This window comes from Gopherus flavomarginatus, chromosome 4 (genome assembly GCF_025201925.1).
Source record: "Gopherus flavomarginatus isolate rGopFla2 chromosome 4, rGopFla2.mat.asm, whole genome shotgun sequence".
NCBI lineage: Eukaryota > Metazoa > Chordata > Testudines > Testudinidae > Gopherus > Gopherus flavomarginatus.
The window spans coordinates 21,178,688-21,198,829 of NC_066620.1; the positions used below are offsets into that span (position 1 = coordinate 21,178,688).

At 45.7% G+C, this 20,142-nt stretch overlaps 1 protein-coding gene across 3 annotated transcripts in view; it reads left to right on the forward strand.

Annotated features, from left to right (window-relative positions):
• The window catches only part of PUS10 (pseudouridine synthase 10), a 77,041-nt gene that overhangs the window by 35,195 nt on the left and 21,704 nt on the right, over positions 1–20,142 (forward strand). For all 3 annotated transcript variants that reach the window (XM_050952145.1, XM_050952144.1, XM_050952146.1), the window contains 4 exons: positions 4,048–4,082; positions 9,074–9,185; positions 14,088–14,149; positions 19,896–19,941. In XM_050952145.1, coding sequence (XP_050808102.1) covers positions 4,048–4,082; positions 9,074–9,185; positions 14,088–14,149; positions 19,896–19,941 — 255 coding nt within the window. The remainder of the gene's footprint in view (positions 1–4,047; positions 4,083–9,073; positions 9,186–14,087; positions 14,150–19,895; positions 19,942–20,142) is intronic.

The following is a 20,142-nucleotide window of genomic DNA, read 5'->3' on the forward strand; positions in this document are numbered from 1 at the left end:
CACAATTCCTGCCTTAGGTGTCTAGGGGAGGGCCATCAGGCTGACAAGTGTAAAATCTGCCAGGCTTTCAAGCCATAGAAAAAGAGAGGGATAGAAAAAGAGAGGGAAATTCAACTCAAGCAACTCCTCATGGAGTCTGCATTGCAGCCCGCTAAAGACGCGGGCCTGAGTGTCTTGGTGCGCAGTGCTCCCCCAGCGGTGCTAATTCTGGCACCGCAGAAGATCTCACACCCACTGCGGGACTGACAATCTCCCGGGCCCTAAAAACGCCCACCTTGGCACCATTCCCATTCCCCAGTTGCTGGAAAGAAGCAAGCCTTGGGAGAACCCCTTGTTAGGGTCGAAACAGTTGTTCCGGCCCCAACCGAGCAACACGCCAGCCCAGCACAGGGTACCGTTCAAGTGGAGGAGATTACATTGCCTTCCACTCCGGATTCCTTCGAGGCCACTAGAGGCCTCATCGAAATGACATTCCCGGTACCCCGGGCCCGAGTTCCGGTACCATCCAAGGGCAGGCCGGCGATATTTGGACTGTCAGCCCCTAGACCAGCATCTCCATGCTGCTCGGAGTCCCGGCATTGTTCCGAGTCCCTTCACCGCCCCACGTACTGGTCTGACTCACGGCAGTGGTTAGACTCACGGCGCTGGTCTCGCAGCCCCGACCCTCAGAGCCATTCCCACGCGGTCGACTGCTAGAATGTGGTCCCTCTTGAGGTCTGGGTCTCGCTCAGTGACCTCGCGGCACCATTCGGACCGCTGTTTCACGGAACACCGATCCCCAAGTCGACTGTCACCACAGCACAAGTCCACGGCCTGCTACTGCTCCCCATCGCGGCACCGCTCTCAGTCGCGATCAACTTCATGATGCCGATCACCGCATGACCCTTGGCTACCAAGGGGCTCGCTGCCCCCTTTACTCCACTCACGCGCTGCCCCTCCTTGGCCATTGTGGTTCCAATCCCCCTCTGGCAGGTCAGAGAGAGCTTCAGGGGCTTCGGATATTTCCCGGTTGGGCCCAGGAAGCCTTGGACAAGACCCCACAGTGCCCAATTGGCAGCCTCAATGGCAATTCTGGACCCACTGGGCATATCATCAGGCCCCAGGGGGCTCAGCCGTTGTTGTGCTTGGACACCCGTCCTCCTCTGGACTTGGACCAACTCGCGGAGTCAGCACATGTGGTAGGGATTATCCTGGGGGCCCAAGAGGAGATACCTGCGGCTGACCAAGAGGCTATCTCCGCCTCGGCTCTCCCAGTGGAGTCATCTTTGTCCTCCCCTGATGAGGCCTTGGCTAGCATGTCCACATCTGGTCCACCTCCAAAGGACTTTAGGGTCCTCCAAGAACTGCTTCGGCATGTGGCCCTTAATATGAACCTCCAAGTTAAGGAGATTGTGGAGGAGGAGGACCCTATGGTGGACATTCAGGACCCAAAGGACCTTCCAGGGTGGCCCTCCCCATGAATAAGGCTATTCAAAGTAATGCCAAGTCTCTCTGGCAAACCCCAGCCTCTATCCCTCCCACAGCCAAGGGAGTAGAAAGGAAATACTTTGTTCCCACCAGGGGCTACGAGTATCTTTTCACTGACCCCACCCCATGCTTGCTGATGTGGTAAACACCAGAGAAAGACAGGACCAGCAAGGGCCTGTGCCCAAATCAAAGGACATTTTTGGGAGAGAGGTTTTCTGCTGGGTGTCTCTCGTTTAGGATTGCTAACCAGTTGGTGATCCTCAGTAGATACAACTTTAACTCTTGGTCTTCGGTCCTTAAATTCCAAGATCTTCTCCCAGCGGATGCTTGTATGGAACTTTGGGGCCATTGCTTAGGAAAGTAAATTGGTGGCCTGGACCTCGCTCCAGGGTTCCCTCGATGCTGTGGACGTGGCTGCACACACTCTGGCTTCTGGCATTACCATGCGGCGGAATGCTTGGCTACAATCCTCGGGTCTCCTGCCTGAGGTCCAAAGCACCATCCAAGATCTTCTCTTTGATGGTCATGGCCTGTTTGCGGAACAAACCGATTCCCGCTTGCATACCTTAAAGAACACGAGAAACACTATCAAATCCTTAGGTATGCATACCCGGGCTAACCAACGAAAGCCATTTAAACCCCAGACCACTCAGCAGTATGCTTTCTCGCCTAGACTGAGGCAGGACTTTTCTCGTCAGAGAAACAGATACTCCCGACATAGACCGTCTTGCCCCTCCTCTGGACAGGGTCAAGGACAGTCAAAGCTTCCCCCAGGCCCTAAGTGCCCGTTTTGAAGGTGCGCCCAGGGATGGACTACTAGCTCTCACCCCGGACAGTTACCCGTTTCTGAACCATCTATCCTGTTTCTATCATGCCTGGTCCCGTATTACCTCGGACCGTTGGGTCCTCCGCATGGTGCAGACGGGATATTCTATCCATTACCGTTCACCTGTTCACTTCTGTCTCTCCTGGAAGGTCACCTTCCTAATGGCCATCACTTCCGCACGCCAGGTGTCCGAACTACGGGCTCTCACCTGTGATCCACCCTATACTGTTTTTCATAAGGATAAAATTCAGCTAAGGCCTCACCTGGCCGTTCTGCCGAAAGTGGTGTCCCACTTCCATGTAAGCCAGGATATCTTCCTGCCGGTTTTCTACCCCAAACCCCACATGCTGACCTTCGGGAACAGCATCTCCATTCCCTGGATGTTAGAAGGGCACTCCCCTTCTATATAGACCAAACAAAGCCCTTCCGTAAAACCACCCAGTTATTTGTCGCCATCGCAGAGCAGATGAAAAGCACTCCGGTTTCCTCTCAGCGAGTATCTTCGTGGATCATCTGGTTTATTCGTGCTTGCTACAACTTGGTAAATGTCCCTCTGCCTGCTGTCACGGCTCACTCCATGAGAGCTCAGGCGTCATCAGCTGCTTTTCTGGCACACATTCCGCTCCAGGAAATCTGCAGAGCTGCCACGTGGCCCTCCGTTCACACCTTCACGTCCCACTATTCCATCATTCAGCACTCTCGGGACGATGCAGTCTTTGACAGAGCGATCCTCCAGTCTGCGGTTCCTTGACTCTGACCCCACCTCCGAGATCAGGCTTGGGAGTCACCTAACTGGAACTGATATGAGCAATCACTCGAAGAAGAAAAAACGGTTACTTACCTTTCTGTAACTGCTGTTCATCGAGATGTGTTGCTCATATCTATTCCATTCCCCCCTACCTTTCCCCTCTGTCGGAGTAGCCGGCAAGAAGGAACTGAAGGGGGGTTGAGCTGGCAGGATCTTATACAGATCGCCATATTGGTGCCACTTGAGGGGTCTCCCCTGCTGGCCCAATGGGTAGCTGCTAGGGAAACGTTTCCGACTTTTGTGCATGCGGCGCACGCGCACACACATAACTGGAATAGATATGAGCAACCCATCTCGAAGAACAACAGTTACAGAAAGGTAAGTAACCATTTTTTTCATTGTTATGAGAAAAAAAAATGTAGTCTCTTTTTTTTAAGAAATATATTTTGAGTGAAAGATTTGAGAAGTATGTACAGTTTTCACACATACTTTATTTAAAAAAATGGGATAAAAGCTCAGAGCAACATTTGTTCAAATCCCCCCCATAGATTTCCAATAGCCATAGTGAAAATTGATCCAACTAAAAAAAAATTACCTTAGCTTCTGAATACCTGCCCCAGGGGAGGGAAGAGCTCTTTATTGGATATGTTTTTGGGACAGTAAGCAGGGGAGAGCTCATACTTAGTTAACAGGGGACTATTCCTGCAAAGAGGGAATACTTAAAAAAAAATTGATAACTTCTCTTAAAAAAATCAGATGGTAAACCTGTGGGATTGAGGGTTTAGTCCTGTCTTTTTCTTTCAGTTCCAAAGCAAAATGAAAGTGTAGTTTAAACTCCTAATAAATATCTGGAAATTCTTGGCTTTGCAAACATTAGTTTCCCTTATAGAACAAAGTGATTTTTATTAACAACACTGTCAGATAGTTTGATGATTGAATGTTGTTGAGGCTTGATTTCACTTGCATTTTTTTTCTCTTCTTCCTCTGTGTGGTTGTGGGCTAATAGCATGCTGCCTGGCTGCTGGTAAAAGAGGAAATGAGGTGAGTACGTTTTATGGCATTTATACTAGAGAGTACTGGATTTAGTGAATTAAGAGATACCTCTATAACTTTTTTTCAGAGTAGGAGCAATGAGGAACTTCTTTCTCTGGAATATTGTGCCACTGATAGAGACATTTATGACTAAATGATTAATACTGTATTTTCCATGTGTAGGAAAATAAAGTGATTCACTTGATAGGTGCTTTAAAAGTGAGAAAATATCCCTGCTAGCAATCAGCAGCAATCTCTCTGGAGCTATACTCCAAGATTCTTCCTCTCTTCTTCCTCCCCTTCCTTACAGTGAACTCAAAATAAACACGAAGCCAGGGAGTAAATGATCTACCCTTGTAAACAAGGATTTTCAGCTGCTTCATTTTCTTTCATCCTTTTGCTGGCAAGCACCTTTAAGCACCTTTAAGGTACTTGAGCAATAGAGCAAGCAAGTAGTTGCTTTTATAAGTTATATGAAGGCTACTACTTAGCTGAATGCCAAGCAGTTGCAAAATATTATAGTTTCAGCTTTGGCGTGTGCACATCCTACATTTGCATCTGAATTGGATGTTTCTTGTTCAGTTTGTTCATTGTGACTGCAGCATCTCTAGGACAATGCTTCTGAGTTTGGGGTGTGGGCTATCCATTCAATGTAGTGTTCTGAAATTTATTTAGTGCTCATGAAAGTTGCCAAAATAACATCACTGGAATCAGTCGTTCTCAGTCTGTCAAATAGATACAGTGATGGTACATTTATAATAGGATTGTCCTAGCATTCCTTCTCAAATCTGAACCTTAGAGTCCAGAAAATGAGATACTAGCATGAATTTCCTTAAGCTTAATTACCAGCTTCGATCTGATAGGCTTCCACCACCCAAAATATAGTGTTTTGGGGCACTCTGACCTCCCCAGCCTTCCCTGGGGACCCCAAGAACCCAGATCCCTTGGGTTCTTAAAACAAGGAGAAATAAACCATTCCCCCACCTTTCCCCCTCTCAGAACTTCCCTCCCTGGGCTATCCTGAGATACTGATCTAACCTCTTAAATCACCATACAGAGAAGCATCTCCCTTCCCTTCCACAAAGAGGCAAACAGATTCAAAGAAAACAGAGAGAGATTTTATCTCTCCCTCCTTCTGTCTCCCCCACCCGTCCTGGTGAGTTATCCCAATCCCCTGGAATAACACAAGGGAAACAGAAAAAAATCAATCAGGTTATCTAAAAAGAAATCTTTTAATAAAAGAAAGGAAAAAGTAAAGAATTATCTCTGTAACTTCAAGATGTAACTATTACAGGGTCTTATAGCTTACAGACACCAGAAAGAGACTTCCCCCCCACTACCAATACAAATCAAAATATTCCCAGCAACTACACATATGAAAGTTAACCAGCCAGATCCACAAATTCAAATAGAGTAAAACAATTAAAAAGCCTAAACCGCCTGTTTTACTTATTATATGAAAAGAAACTTAGAGAGCCTGTAGTAATGTCTGGTCTCTCTCAGACCCTCCGAGAGAAGAACAAAGAACTCACACCCAAACTTCCCTCCACCCGAATTTAAAAGTATCTTGTCTTCTGATTGGTCTTCTGGTCAGGTGTCCAGTTTCCTGCTTGTAACCCTTTACAGGTATAAGAGACATTAACCCTTAACACTCTGTTTATGACAAGGATAACAGAGCCTTTCACTTTGTCACCACTTCAGAGCCAGCCCAGATCAGTAATGTCCAAAACTGTTACGTTCGCTAATGGTAGAGTCATTCATTTGTTTGGTTCCCAGTAGACAGAAGCCACCATCACAGTTGACTAAAAAGCTGAGGATTGAATAATCAGAGACTGAACTATCCTATCACTCTTAGAACTGTTCTTTCTAGAGAAGAGCAGTACATATTGGTGGGGCTGTGAAGGGAAGCATGCATAGTTATCTGTACTATACCTGTTCTGTGACTAAATAGAAGTAATTTCATCTCCAAGCTGTCATGCCAGTACTTTTCATGAGCATTACATTCACTTTAAAAGAAGGAGCACAGCAAAAGCAGTTTAAACTTTCCTTCACAGCCTTACTACTATGACTTAGGGATTGTCTACATGGGGAGTTAGTTATTCCAGAATAGCTGTTCTTGATTAACTCCATATGTGGATGGTCTTATTCTGGAATAAGAGTGCCTTCTATGTCCAAAATGGACTGAACTAATTTGGAATATGCACTCTTATTCCAGAATAAGAGCAACCACACGTGGAGTTAATCAAGAATAACTATTCTGGAGCAACTCCCCATATAGACAGACCCTTAGACTGCCAACCAAAGTACTAATAAATATAATGGTATTTATTCTGTTTTAATAACACTAGGTAAATACAGACTGGACTAAGTCCATCGATTCATTTAATATCAGCCAGTTAATTACTATCAGAAGGTAATGTCTTTGTTACTACTGACCTGGGTAGGGACAGAGTATAAAACAGTCATCTAGGTTAAAAGCTGTGTAGGTCTTAAGGAATCCAGGAGTCCTGTATTTCTCAGCAATCTCAATTTTTGAAGATAGATTTGAATTTAGTGCACGCTTAGTTTGAAGGTACACAATTTCATCTGTGTTTTAATGATTCTTCCATTTCACTTTTATTATTGGGGTAGCTACTAATGAGGTTATTAACAAATGGCTTTTCGTATACTTTGTGTTAATGTACAATATTTTAATTGTATTGTTCTCAAGAACATAGGGTTTAAGTTGATGAATTTACCTTTGATGACTAGCTGATTCACAGGCTGTTTTCCACTTATGGTGAAAAAAGTATGATTATCATGTATAGTTTGATGACACTGATTATTTGCATTCAGATATGACATATAAATCTAAACCTTTTGTGAGACATCAGTTTTAAATATTCTAAAATTCTCCCAATAATGTAACACATGGGGACATGAACAATTTGTACTAATGGCTAAACTACCTTCAGTAAGTAATTAATCTCTTATAATTTTGGGTGAAGTTTTTGAATCTTATAAGGATCACATTAATTGTGACTAAACCTATAAGATACTGAGCTGTCTCCAGCAAAAGTATTATTAAGTGAACAGGGTACAAAGACTGTGAGTACTGGCTGTAATAGGTATTAAAATATATAACCAGAAATATTAATGCAGTGATTAGATTAGTATTGAGATCTTTTGTTTATACATCAATGATTTGGAGTATCTATCCAGTACGTAAGAAGAGAGTGTGTGCAACCTCTGTGATGTATCTTCTTGTCCCAGACCACTCAGAGGGTACTCCACAATATGGGGGAGAGACAGGGACATAATGTCCTCCCCTCACAAACCAATGAGTAATCCACAAGAAAGGCATACAGTCTCAGGCTGGGAGAAGAAGAAATTTGTGGAGGATTGGGAGGCAGTGTTGGAACGGAGGCATAAGACTTCGGCATAGACGACTCTGGTCTCCAGCAAGTTTCCTGTGATTTGGGAGTTCTAAGGGACAAACTCTATGCCCATTCCCAGACCTTTCCCCAGTAAAACGATCTGTTAGAAGCATCATCAGAGGAACACTTTGGAGATTCTTGTTCCCGATGTGGGTTTATCAGCATAAGGGAACTATTTGGCTCAAAGTTCATTGTTATTGAGCTATCTTCTGATAGAGGCCATCATGCTGGGAAGTGCTGTTTGAGATATTGGCAGTATGGGAATGCAGACTTAGAGGTGGGAAAAGCAATTTCTATCCTACTTTAATGCTAGCTTAAACAGTAAATTATTAATCTCTAAAAACATCTTTTTATTGTTTAATCAGCATTAGAGAAGCTTTCACAGTGAGCTCCTGTAAGGAAGGTGTGAGTTCTTAGTAAATTGGCCTGTCATTGGCGCTTGGGTCAAGAGTGGTAATACTATAATTTTTTTAATGAAACGTGCTACTTGTGTGGCAAATGGTTCTCACAATGTGAACTTCCAGATTGCTGGGCTGAAAAAAGTGTGTACTGCTTTCTCTTAATATTTTTGGCATCTTTGGTTAGGTACACTTTCCACTGCCCTTAATTATGTGGTGTACTGCCTACATACTCTTGTAACTTGAACAAGTATATGCCCTGTCTCACAATGAGAGGGCTAGCTGCCTGTCCAAGTTCACCTCCACACATCACAGACCTCATGCTTTCACCTCCCCTGAGTTGGTTGATTCTCCTGTTCTTAGACTAGTCCTGAGGCTGTTACCTCACAGATTCAGTGCTCATGCCAGCAGGTTTGACTAAGTTTGGCACCTTCAGTTCTCCCCTTCAGAGTTTGTGGCCAGTGGACCAGACAGCCTTCTTAAACCAAAGTATTATTTAATTTTAACAGCAGGAATAAAGCATAATGTAAGAGAAAAAGAATTTTAAAACAATGAAAGGTCACATCTACACTCATTTATTTTACCTCAGTCCTCACCCCCTACCCTCTGTGAGGAGAGTCTTGGAAGGCCTAATTTCTTCATATCCATCAGCCAGCGTCCAGGTGAGAGAGTCTGTTCCCACAAACAGCTCCTCAACACACTCTGACCTTTGGACAAAGAGAGTCTTCATACCTGTTTTGTAGTCCTTTTGATATATTGGTAACACAAGCATTGGCAATTGGAACCCAGGCTAAACAAGCTGTGTAATTTGGCTGGAGCTGATATGGTAGGATCTTCACAGTTAATAGCTCAGGCAATATCACAAACACACTGAAGTGTTTCCCTGGCGGGTTTTCTCCAGTCATTCTTTTGTGTTCCTTTTTATTTCCTCATAGCCTTGTTGATTTAATCCAATATAGACATAGTAAGCATCCCTTGTGACATTCAGACAAGTTTATAGTATTCCTAAATTATTACAGAGCAGCACCATGTCCTTCACACCATGTTCTGTACACTTTATAGTTTTGGCCTGTTTATACACAAATTTTATGTTAGTGACAGGTCACTTATTTTTAGTATGAAATGTCAGAGATATGATTGTTTGACTCATATACAAGTTTCCATTGTTTGTTTTTTTATGATTCAGAAAACAGGGCCTGTCACTGGCAAAAGAGGACATTGTTCAGCTGAAAGAAACATACAAATGGATTATTCATCCCCTGTTCTCGGAGGAGCTGGGTGTTCCTGCTGATGGAAAGGTGTTGTATAAATAATAAAGTTGTTGTTTTCCTGAATTCATATAAATTACTCATAACATTGATGGGTTCTAATTAGACAGACAAGTCTGTCACTGGTCTTGTCAGGTAAACAAAAAAAGTGCTCTTTTACCTCAAGTTAGCTATCAAGTAAATCCTAGTGGAGACAAGGCAAGCAGTAGTTTTTATACATATTAGCTGGTAGAGTTAAAGACTAAGGAGTCTTTTCTTAGTCATGACATATAGAAACAAATGTCTTTAAACATTAAAGATAGCAAGAGACCTTCTAGAGCCCACAAGCACTGAGTCCCTCTAGTCAAAAGTGTACCATAAAATAAGTTATCTAAGGCCTTGTCTACAATACACAGTTCTGTCAACAGAGTAGTGGAAGTGTATGCACGTCAATGCTCTTCACGCCCATGTACTCCCCTGCTACGTCAACAAAATAACATCACCTTGATGAGAGGCGTAGAACTTTTAGCGGCAAAGTTAGTTCAACGCAGTGTCAGTGTAGACACTGCTTGCTTATTTTGCCATAAAGGCCTCCAGGAGGTGCCACACAATGCCTATCCTGATTGCTCTGGTCAGTAGTTTGAACTCCACTGCCCTGCAGCAAGGTATACAGGTGTCTGTCCCTCCCCCTTTAAAGGGCTGGGAATTTTTGAAATTGCACTTCTTGTTTGCTCAGTGTGGAGAGCTCACATTGCATCTTTCCAGCTGACCCTGGCAGCTCCACACACTAAATGATCTCCCGCATGGAGTGCACTGAAGTTGATGGATTTGCTGGCTCTATGGGGAGAGGAGGCTGTGCAGTCCTAGCACAAGTAAACAAAGCCTGGCTGAATGCATTACATAAAGACAGGTTACTGGGGCTCATTGTCAAAATGCTGCTTCAAAGCCTCCCTGATTCAAATAGCCCCCTGTTGTGCCCCTCTAATAGCCCTAGTATCTGGCTGCTCAAAATCAGCCACCAGGTGATCTGCCTACATGCTACATCCCTGGGGAAACTTCTCCTTAGCTTCACAAATATTATGCAGTGTACAATGGGCTGCTATGGACACGGGAATATTTTCCTCATTAAGGTCTAACCTGCCATAAAGGAAGCACCAGCGAGTCTTTAATCTGCTAAAGGCACATTCAACTATCACTTTGCATCTGCTCACCCTATTCTTGCTGCTGTCCAGGTTTCCTGTGTAAAGCTTCATGAGTGGTGGGAGTAAGGGGTATACTGGGTCTCCCTGATCACTATGGTTATTTCAACATCCCCCATTGGAATCTTCTGGTCTGGAAAGAAAGTCCCTGCTTGCAGCTTTCTGTACAAGCCAGTGTTCCTGAAGATTTGTGCAGCATGCACCTTCCTTGCCCATCCCTTGTTGATATCAGTGAAATGACCCCGGTGATCCACAAGCACCTGCAATACCATAGAGAAATACCCCTTTCTATTGATGTACTAAGTTGCAAGTTGGTTTGGGGCCAAAATGGGGATATGCGTCCCATCTACCACCCCGCTGCAGTTAGGGAATCTCATTGCTGGAACACCATCCACTATTTCACACACATTTCCAAGAGTCACAGTTCTTCATAGTAGGATGCGATTAATGGCCCTGAAAACTTGTGTGAACATAAACTCAGTGTTGGACTTTCCAACTCCAAGCTGATTCGCAACCGACTGGTAGCAGTCTGGAGTTGCTGGATTCCATGCAGCGATCACCACGTGCTTCTCCTCCGTGACAGCAACTCTCATTTTAGTGTCCTTGCACCGCGGGGCAGGGGCGAGCTTTGCACACAATTCCAGGAAGCTAGCTTTGCGCACCCAGAAGTTTTGCTGTTTTTCCAAAGCTGCATGACGATGCGATTGCACCACTTGATGCTTGTTTCCCAAGCCCAGTAGCGATGGTCCACCCTGTGCAACTACATCATGAATGCCAAAAGTAATCTGGAATTGTTTCTTTCCATGGCATGCAGCTCGGCAGGCGTCACGGATTCCTGTTCAGATTCACAGCTCATAAATACTGCATGATCAATCGTGTTGTGTTCACAACTCTTATTACAAGACTAGAGAGCAGTGCTGGATTCCTGATTTCAGGCAAAGATGGTGTGCATACTGTTTACAGTGGCTGTTGAAAAATGGCACGAAATGTGATCAGAACCCCATGGAATAATGGGACAGAAAAAACTGCATCATGGGATGGTAAATCCATGATGCACTGTGATCCATTCCTTATTCTACAACTATTAGAGGCAGAAGGTGGCGAGTTGCATGGTGGGATAGCTACCCATGGTGCACTGCTCTCTGTCAATGTTAGAGAACTGTGGACGCGTGCCGCTGACACAGGGAGCATTGTGTGAACATGCACAAGCAATATTACTATTGTGATTTATGATCGTCGGTATAAATTGCGTTGACTTAACTCTGTAGTGTAGACATAGCTTTATAACTTAAAAACATTTAAACATTATCTAATCCTCTCAACAGCCCTGTGAGGTAGGTTGTTATCTGAATAAGTGAGGTAATGAGAGAATGATTTGCCGAAGGCAAAGGAACTGTGGGCAGTGTAGTGAGGCGGCCTGATTCCCAGGCGCCCTGGAGGACCAAGAGCCCAGCCGGAGGCCGGACTGGGCGGAGCTACAGAGCTCTGGGCCTGCCCCGCAAAGTGTCAAGCACCGACCCGGAAGTACAAAGGCGGGCCCTCTGAGCTCAGTAAGGCCTCAGCCGTCAGCCAAGCCGGACGTCCACGACCGAGCTCCCGCTGGGGAGGCCGCAGAACGCAGCGGCCGACCCAGCCTCCTCCTCGCTCGCTACCCGGAGGAGGACTGGCCGAGCCTGCCCCGCTCCCGCTACCCGGAGGAGGACTGGCCGAGCCTGCCCCGCTCCCGCTACCCGGAGGGAGGAGGACTGGCCGAGCCTGCCCCGCTCCCGCTACCCGGAGGGAGGAGGACTGGCCGAGCCTGCCCCGCTCCCGCTACCCGGAGGGAGGAGGACTGGCCGAGCCTGCCCCGCTCCCGCTACCCGGAGGGAGGAGGACTGGCCGAGCCTGCCCCGCTCCCGCTACCCGGAGGGAGGAGGACTGGCCGAGCCTGCCCCGCTCCCGCTACCCGGAGGGAGGAGGACTGGCCGAGCCTGCCCCGCTCCCGCTACCCGGAGGGAGGAGGACTGGTCGAGCCTGCCCCGCTCCCGCTACCCGGAGGGAGGAGGACTGGTCGAGCCTGCCCCGCTCCCGCTACCCGGAGGGAGGAGGACTGGCCGAGCCTGCCCCGCTCCCGCTACCCGGAGGGAGGAGGACTGGCCGAGCCTGCCCCGCTCCCGCTACCCGGAGGGAGGAGGACTGGCCGAGCCTGCCCCGCTCCCGCTACCCGGAGGGAGGAGGACTGGCCGAGCCTGCCCCGCTCCCGCTACCCGGAGGGAGGAGGACTGGCCGAGCCAGACGGGGGCCGTCGACCCGGAGGACTCGCTGAGCCCACCTGTGGACACTTACCCTGAGGAGCCGATGGTGATTGACCCCTCTGCCGACACCACGACGACTCAAGTACTCGCGGAGGGGGAGAGTGGAAGTAGCCCGGGGGCAGCTGACCCCAGTCTGGCTGCAGCACTGCCAGAACCGATGTCAGTGTGTTGCGGCCAGGATCCCCACTGACCCAGCAGCAGACTGCCTGCCACTGTTAGGACCCCAGGCTGGGATGCAATGGAGTGGGAGGGCCTGCGTCCCCCTCTGCCACCCTTCCAGGGGTGGCAGACTCCCCCTCTCCCTGGCCTGAGGAGGCCTTTAAACCTACGTGAACTGCTGCTCAGCCCTGCCTGAGGGTCTGAGCCCTGTACCTGTGTTTGTTGCCCCGCCCTGAGCCAAGGCTTGGGCTTTATAGGCTTATAGACTTGAACTGCTGCTCAGCCCTGCCTGAGGATCCGAGCCCTGTATCTGTGCTTGTTGCCCTGCCCCAAGCCAGGACGGGCTTTGTCGCTTTATAGACTGAACTGCTTGCTGTGTAGTGAGGTGGCCTGGTTCCCAGGCGCCCCCTCCCCCGACAGGGGAACCCTTACACGCAGCATTGAGATGACTCTAAAGTTCCTGGTTCTGTTGTCAATCCAATAAACCACATTGCTTTTCTTTTATGGTTTAAAGGCATCCAGTCATTGCAGACTAAATCCTGGGGTGAATTGCTTACAAGATTGACTGGTTTGGTTTTGTCTCATGATTTGCTAGGCTTAGTGACCATAATAGGTAGGCTTGGCAGAATTTGATTTTTTAAATGTAATTTTGACAGATAATATCAATGTTTATTTTAAGCATTTTTTTTTTCAATTTAAATTTTCACAGTTATAGGAAATTATGCGGGAGGTCAGACAGCAAGGGGATCAGATAATCATTTAATGACAGACTCAAACAAGTTTAAGCTTTGTAACTGTTAAAATACCAATTGTCAATATCACATGTTAAAATATGCAAAGTTAATATCCTTAAATCAAACTCTAATATGTTCTCAAGCAGCATTTTTCTTACTATGCCTATCTGTAAATTTCTATTATTCAATTTTCGATTGGTTTGTGTGTGTACGGTGAAATCAGTGTTTTCTAACATTTACCAGTAAAGATCTAATCCTTCCAAGCCTAATTGGCTTTGGGCTGTTATTCTCTCTCTGTGCTAGTTCCCCCATGTACAAAATGCTTGTAAAGTGCATTGAGATGGTTGAGTGCTATAGAAATCTCATGATATATTTCTGAAATGGCTTCTCAGTGACCCATTAAAAAGTTTCCCATTTATGCTGCAATTCTATTTTCCTCTTCTCCTCCTCCTTTACTGTTTTTCTGTAATATATCAATAATGATCCTTGAACCATTTGTTATACGTTTGGTTAATAAATTGCTAGCTCTTAGTAAAAGGAAATTGTTACTATTCTTTTTTGTCTTAGAGCTTGTTCGAAGTGAGTGTGGTCTTTGCTCACCCGGAAACTGATGAGGATTGCCATTTCCTGTAAGTTGCAATACCAACAGTAAGATGTGTATCTTAATATTGTGCAATATTGTTAGTTTGTCTGTAGCAAATGCAGTGTCTCCAGTATTTGTGATCTAGAGTTTGACCTGAATCCAAACCCCAAATCCAGGTTCATCTTTGCAGCTTAAATCTATGGTATCTCTGAGGGGCCAAATCTGCACACTAAATCCAAACAGCCTAAAGTTTGGAAATGTTTGGATCTGGATTGTCAGCCTTATGTCAGAGTGTGTGGATCTAGAATTTTGATTTGGTCCATTACAGAGAAATGAAGTTGGGTCAGGCATTTGATTTAGGCCTGTTTGTACTGTTCATATTATAATAAATGATGACTTTACTTGGTGTGTGAAGTACTTTTGATAACCTTTGAGCATATGTTAAAAAAAATCCGTTTATATAATACTGAGGTTTTCTGCTTATTTTGGGGATTTGGGTATGGAGGGAGGGATCAGAAGTGAGTTAGTTCTACTTAAAGACAAGACTTTAAAAAAAAAAAACTCAGACAAAGTGCTACATAATCACTTGGTCTTGCTCTGCAGAGTGGCTGCCATAGAAATCCTTTTCCCACTGGCAAAGAAATCCAGCATTTCTGGAAATCTGGGTACCATTTAGTCACATCCCTTAACAGCTAGAGGGAGTATGTTGTGAGAAAATGGTCGTCTTGCTTGCTGTTTTTTTCCCCAAAAGCTAGAGCTTCAGGCAGTTTGACTGTGCATGTTCCTGGTAGGTGTTAAATCAGAGCATGGAAGATGCCTTCCCATACAACTTCTCTGACCAGGATCCTGTCAGTTGGCAGCTGCTGTCTACCCACAAGATCAGAAACTAGAGCATATCTCTGGCCTTTCTGACTTCCTTTCATCTATTGCTGCCCTTGCTGCCTTACGTACTCCTCTTCTGAATGCCTGATTTGTCAGGGTACGTCTACACTACGGGATTATTCCGATTTTACATAAACCGGTTTTTTAAAACAGATTGTATAAAGTCGAGTGCACGCGGCCACACTAAGCACATTAATTCAGCGGTGTGCGTCCATGGTCCGAGGCTAGCGTCGATTTCCGGAGTGTTGCACTGTGGGTAGCTATTCCGTAGCTATCCCATAGTTCCTGCAGTCTCCCCCGCCCCTCAGAATTCTGGTTTGAGAGCCCAGTGGCTGATGGGGCAAAAATCATTGTCACGGGTGGTTCTGGGTAAATGTCGTCAGTCATTCCTTCCTCCGGGACAGCAGCGGCAGAAAATCATTTCGCACCCTTTTTCCCTGGATTGCCCTGGCAGACGCAATAGCACGGCAACCATGGAGCCCGTTAAGCTTTTTTTTTTTTTTTTTTTTTTTTTTTTTACAGTTACCGTATGTGTACTGGATGCCGCGGACAGAGGCGATACTCCAGTGCTACACAGCAGCATTCATTTGCTTTTGCATGATAGCAGAGACGGTTACCAGTCGTTCTGTACCGTCTGCTGCCAGTGTAATTTGGCAATGAGATGATGGTTATCTGTCCTTCTGTACTGTCTGCTGCTATCATGGGTGCCCCTGGCTGAGATAGGCCGGGGGCGCAAAGGCAAAACTGGGAATGACTCCCCGAGTCAATTCCTCCTTTATGGTTTCTAAAAATAGAGTCAGTCCTGCCTAGAATATGGGGCAAGTGTACTAGAGAAGCAGTGTATCAGAGAGCACAGCTGCTCCATGTCAGATCCCGCTGAAATGATGAGCTACATGCTATTCATGGGGGGTGCCCCTGCAACAACCCCACCTGTTGCTTCCTTCCTCCCCCAACCTTCCTGGGCTACCGTGACAGGGTCCCCCACATTTGTGTCATGAAGTTATAAAGAATGCAGGAATAAGAAACACTGACTTGTTAGTGAGATAAAATGAGTGGGAGGCAGCCTCCCGGTGCTATGACAGTCCAGGCAGGACAGAATCTTTTCTTTACCCAGGAAAAGGGATCATCAGCCCCCGGTTGCTATGATGAAGACGGTTACCAGCCATTCTGTACCATCTACTGGGAATCATTCCTATTTTCACCCAGGTGTCCCCGGCCAGCCTCACTTGAAGCCAGCCAGGAGCACTCACGGGTTGATAAGAAGGACGGTTACCAGTCCTACTGCACCGTCTGCCACCAGGGAGGGGAGAGGAGCGGATACTGCTCTTCACTGCTGCAGCATCGCGTCTACCAGCAGCATTCAGTAGACATAGGGTGACATTGAAAGAAGTCAAGAAACCATTTCTTTACCTTTTCTTTCACGTGTGGGGGGGGAGTAAATTGACGAGCTATTCCCTGAACCACCCCGGACAATGTGTTTGACCCTACAGGCATTGGGAGCTCAGCCAAGAATGCAAATACTTTTCAGAGACTGCTGGGGACTGTGGGATAGCTGGAGTCCTCAGTACCCCCTCCCTCCCTCCATGAGCGTCCATTTGAGTCTCTGGCTTCCCGTTATGCTTGTCACGCAGCATTGTATAGCCTGTAGATTTTTTTTTCAAATGCTTTGGCATTTCGTCTTGTGTAACAGAGCTCTGATAGAACAGATTTGTTTCCCCATTCAGCGATCGGATCCAGTATCTCCTGTATGGTCCATGCTGGAGCTCTTTTTGGATTTGGGACTGCATTGCCATCCGTGCTGATCAGAGCTCCATGCTGGGCAAACAGGAAATGAAAATCAAAATTTCGCGGGGCTTTTCCTGTTTACCTGGCCACTGCATCCGAGTTGAGATTGCTGCCCAGAGCGGTCACAGTGGTGTACTGTGGGATACCGCCCGGAGGCCAATACCGTCGATTTGCAGCCACACTAACCCTAATCCGATATGGTAATACCGATTTTAGCGCTACTCCTCTCGTCGGGGAGGAGTACAGAAACTGATTTAAAGAGCCCTTTATATCGATATAAAGGGCCTCGTAGTGTGGACGGGTACAGCGTTAAATCGGTTTAACACTGCTAAAATCAGTTTAAATGCGTAGTGTAGACCAAGCCTCAGTTTATTGCTGCCCACAGGCCTAGTCCCTCCCACGTGTCTCATTTTACAAGAGCTTCTTCTCTGACTGAGAGGACTTCACATTAGGAGGTGACCCGGGGGGAACAGGGAAAAATCAAAGTTCCCTTATTTCCCTCCCCAGTCAGCTTTCAGTAGTTTGGAGGGGAAGCCCACAATTCTGACTACTGGCAACTGGAGTCCTGCTGGCAAAACACTGCTGTGGTACTGTCCAGGCCTTGCATCTCTGTCCTTATTCTACCCTCCTCGCTGTCCTGCCTCTCCCTCCCCAGTCTTTCTTGTTCCCTTTGCTCTCTACCCTCCCCTCTTACTTCCTCCCTTTCTGTTGGACACCTTTTGAAAATGTTTATTCAGGACAAGTTAGCAGCTAGCAGTATAATGTAGCTGAGGAGGGAGTGGTGGCAGGGGGAGGAGAAAGCAGTAAAGCAGGGATCTCAAACTCAAATCACCACGAGGGCCACGTGAGGATTAGTATATTGGCCTGAGGGCCGCATCACTGAAACCTTTTCATACAATGATACAAAAGTATAGTCAAAAAAGAAAAAAAAGAAGCATAATATAGCATGCTATTAAAAGTCAATGTGTTAACTTTTTAAAAACCGTAATGCGAAGAGGGGTTTTAATAAAATATAAACACCTGTACCTATTCCTTATGCAGTCAGTAACACCGATGATGTTCTACACTAACAGTCTATCAACACATCTGTAATGGTAGGAACTTTTTTGAAGTAACTATTCATTCAAAATACGTTGCCACTTTTAACAAACATTCTTCCCAACTACTTACAGCAAAGAATCATACATGCTGAACTTCATACCTCAGACTGCTTGTCTAGTCCATGAGGCCCCGCCCCCATTCCAACCCCTTCCCCAAATCACCACCGCGTCCCCACTCTTCCCCCCTCCCTCCTGGAAAGCCCTAAATGCTGCCAAACAGCTGTTTGGCAGCGGGAAGCACTGGGAGGTAGGCGGAGGAGGGGGACGTGGCGCTCTTGGGAGGGTAAGGATGAGGGGGCTGGGAGTGAGGGGAGCTTGGCTGCCGGTTGAGTCAGCGTCTATTGCAGGCTGCAGAAAATAACGCCATGTGCCGCGTGTTTGAGACTCCTTCAGTAAAGCAACCCTGGGATCTGGATGATGCCCACATTTCATCCAGCATCATGAGGGGCTTGAATTCAGGAAGGAGTTCCCTCCACTTGCTTTCTCAGTGCAGCCAGATTGGAGAGCTATGGTGAGACTTTTAGGTAATATAATATATTATGCACTGTGGCCAGTAACTCGGAGAACTTTCTCAAGTGATAGTTCTCCAGATGTGCATGTCTTCTCAGACAGAGGTCTGTGTCTAGGGAGGACTGTGTACACATTTTAGTGCATTTTAGATTACTTCTAATATGACTATGATAAAATTTGATACCTTAATTATCAAGGCTTGAAAACTGATAGTGGATTTTTTTGTGTGGTAAGAAAGTAGGTTCTTGTTTGAGCCTGGAGAGGCCCTTCCATGGCCAGTGGTCTTTCTCTGCACGACAGCTGATTCTCCTGAACAGGCTATGTGTCAGTTTCAATAATAGAGAACATGGTAAAAAATAGGGTGTTTTTGAGCAGTCTGATTGGGAACACCCTTTTGAGAAGTGTTTCAGGAGCAGTCACCACTGTCTCTTCTGTCCCTTCTCAAACTGCTCCTGTGCTAACATCTGCAGAAGTTGTGTGAGAAAGTGATCTGTTTTGTGTGTAGTGCTCTGTAGTTTTGAAGTGGAATATTTAACTTGTTTTTGTTAACTTACACTTGGAAACTAGATTAAAATAAGAATGATTATTTAAATCCTGGAAAAAGGAAGTCAATGTACTCTATATTATCTCCCACAAATGACACATGTAAAAAGTCACAAGAGGTCTGCTGTTACAACCAGTTTTGTTTTACCCTGAAGTAGCCTTCGAGGTGATGCTGTCAACCTGAAGAGCAGCAGCAGGAGAGAATACAAAAGATGTGGCATGGACAAAAGAAATTGTTATCTAACTGCATACATAGCAATCCACTAATTTGTAAACTTCCTTGACAAACATCCAGTCCTCAGAAAAGCCTCTAGTGCTAAATGTTTCACTAATTAGAATTTTTACTACTGTGAAACAGAAAATAAATAGTTTCCTTTTAGGAGTGTTAGAAAGAATCTCAAAGATCTGGATGACCTGATGTTACCTTTTTTACATTAGACTGATTTTCCTGTTCAGTAATAACATTCAGAGGTGTATTGGGACACCACTAGTCAGGGTGTTATATTTTAAGCCATGATGCATGGGTTAGGAACAGGAACAGGAAAAGAACCAATAGAGAGCTAGGGAAGTCAGTGCACCTTGCCGAGGTGCACAATATTGTCAGTCATCTTTGTTGGCAGTCTCAGAAGAAAGGTCATAGGAGACTGATCTCCCACATACCTCCTCATTCCAGCTCAAAACTGAGGGACATGGGTAGGAGTTAAAATGAGAAAGGTTTGCACAGCCACTACCTAGGCTGTACATATTCTGTGGATAATCAGAGGATTTTAGTTTATGTAGGTCAAAAGACTGGCACCTTCTGGTGTCAGTTTAAGACTGAAAAATCAACTCCATCCCAGACTGGAGAGTGATAAAGAGAGAAAGTGTAGGGCATTGCTGCTCAAAAATTAGATCTGGTACCTGGGTATTTTCATTTTGATAAGAGTCTTTTTTTTAAGTGATCATATCAAATAATTTTCTATTTCTATTTAGAGCCACAGTATGTCCAGACTGTTTCAAGCCAGCAAAGAATAAACAGGTAAGAATCCCATATCTCTCATCAGCATCATCTTCTGGGATCAGAATTCTTGTGTCAATGGTTAAAATAAAGGAAGGTTTCTTGAAATTCAGTAATTACTTTAATGCCTATTTTTCTTTGCCTCTCTCTAAAAGGTTCTCCAGTTGTTTCATATGCCTCCTTTTATTCACTCAACTCTCAACTTTTCGTCTGTTTAGGATG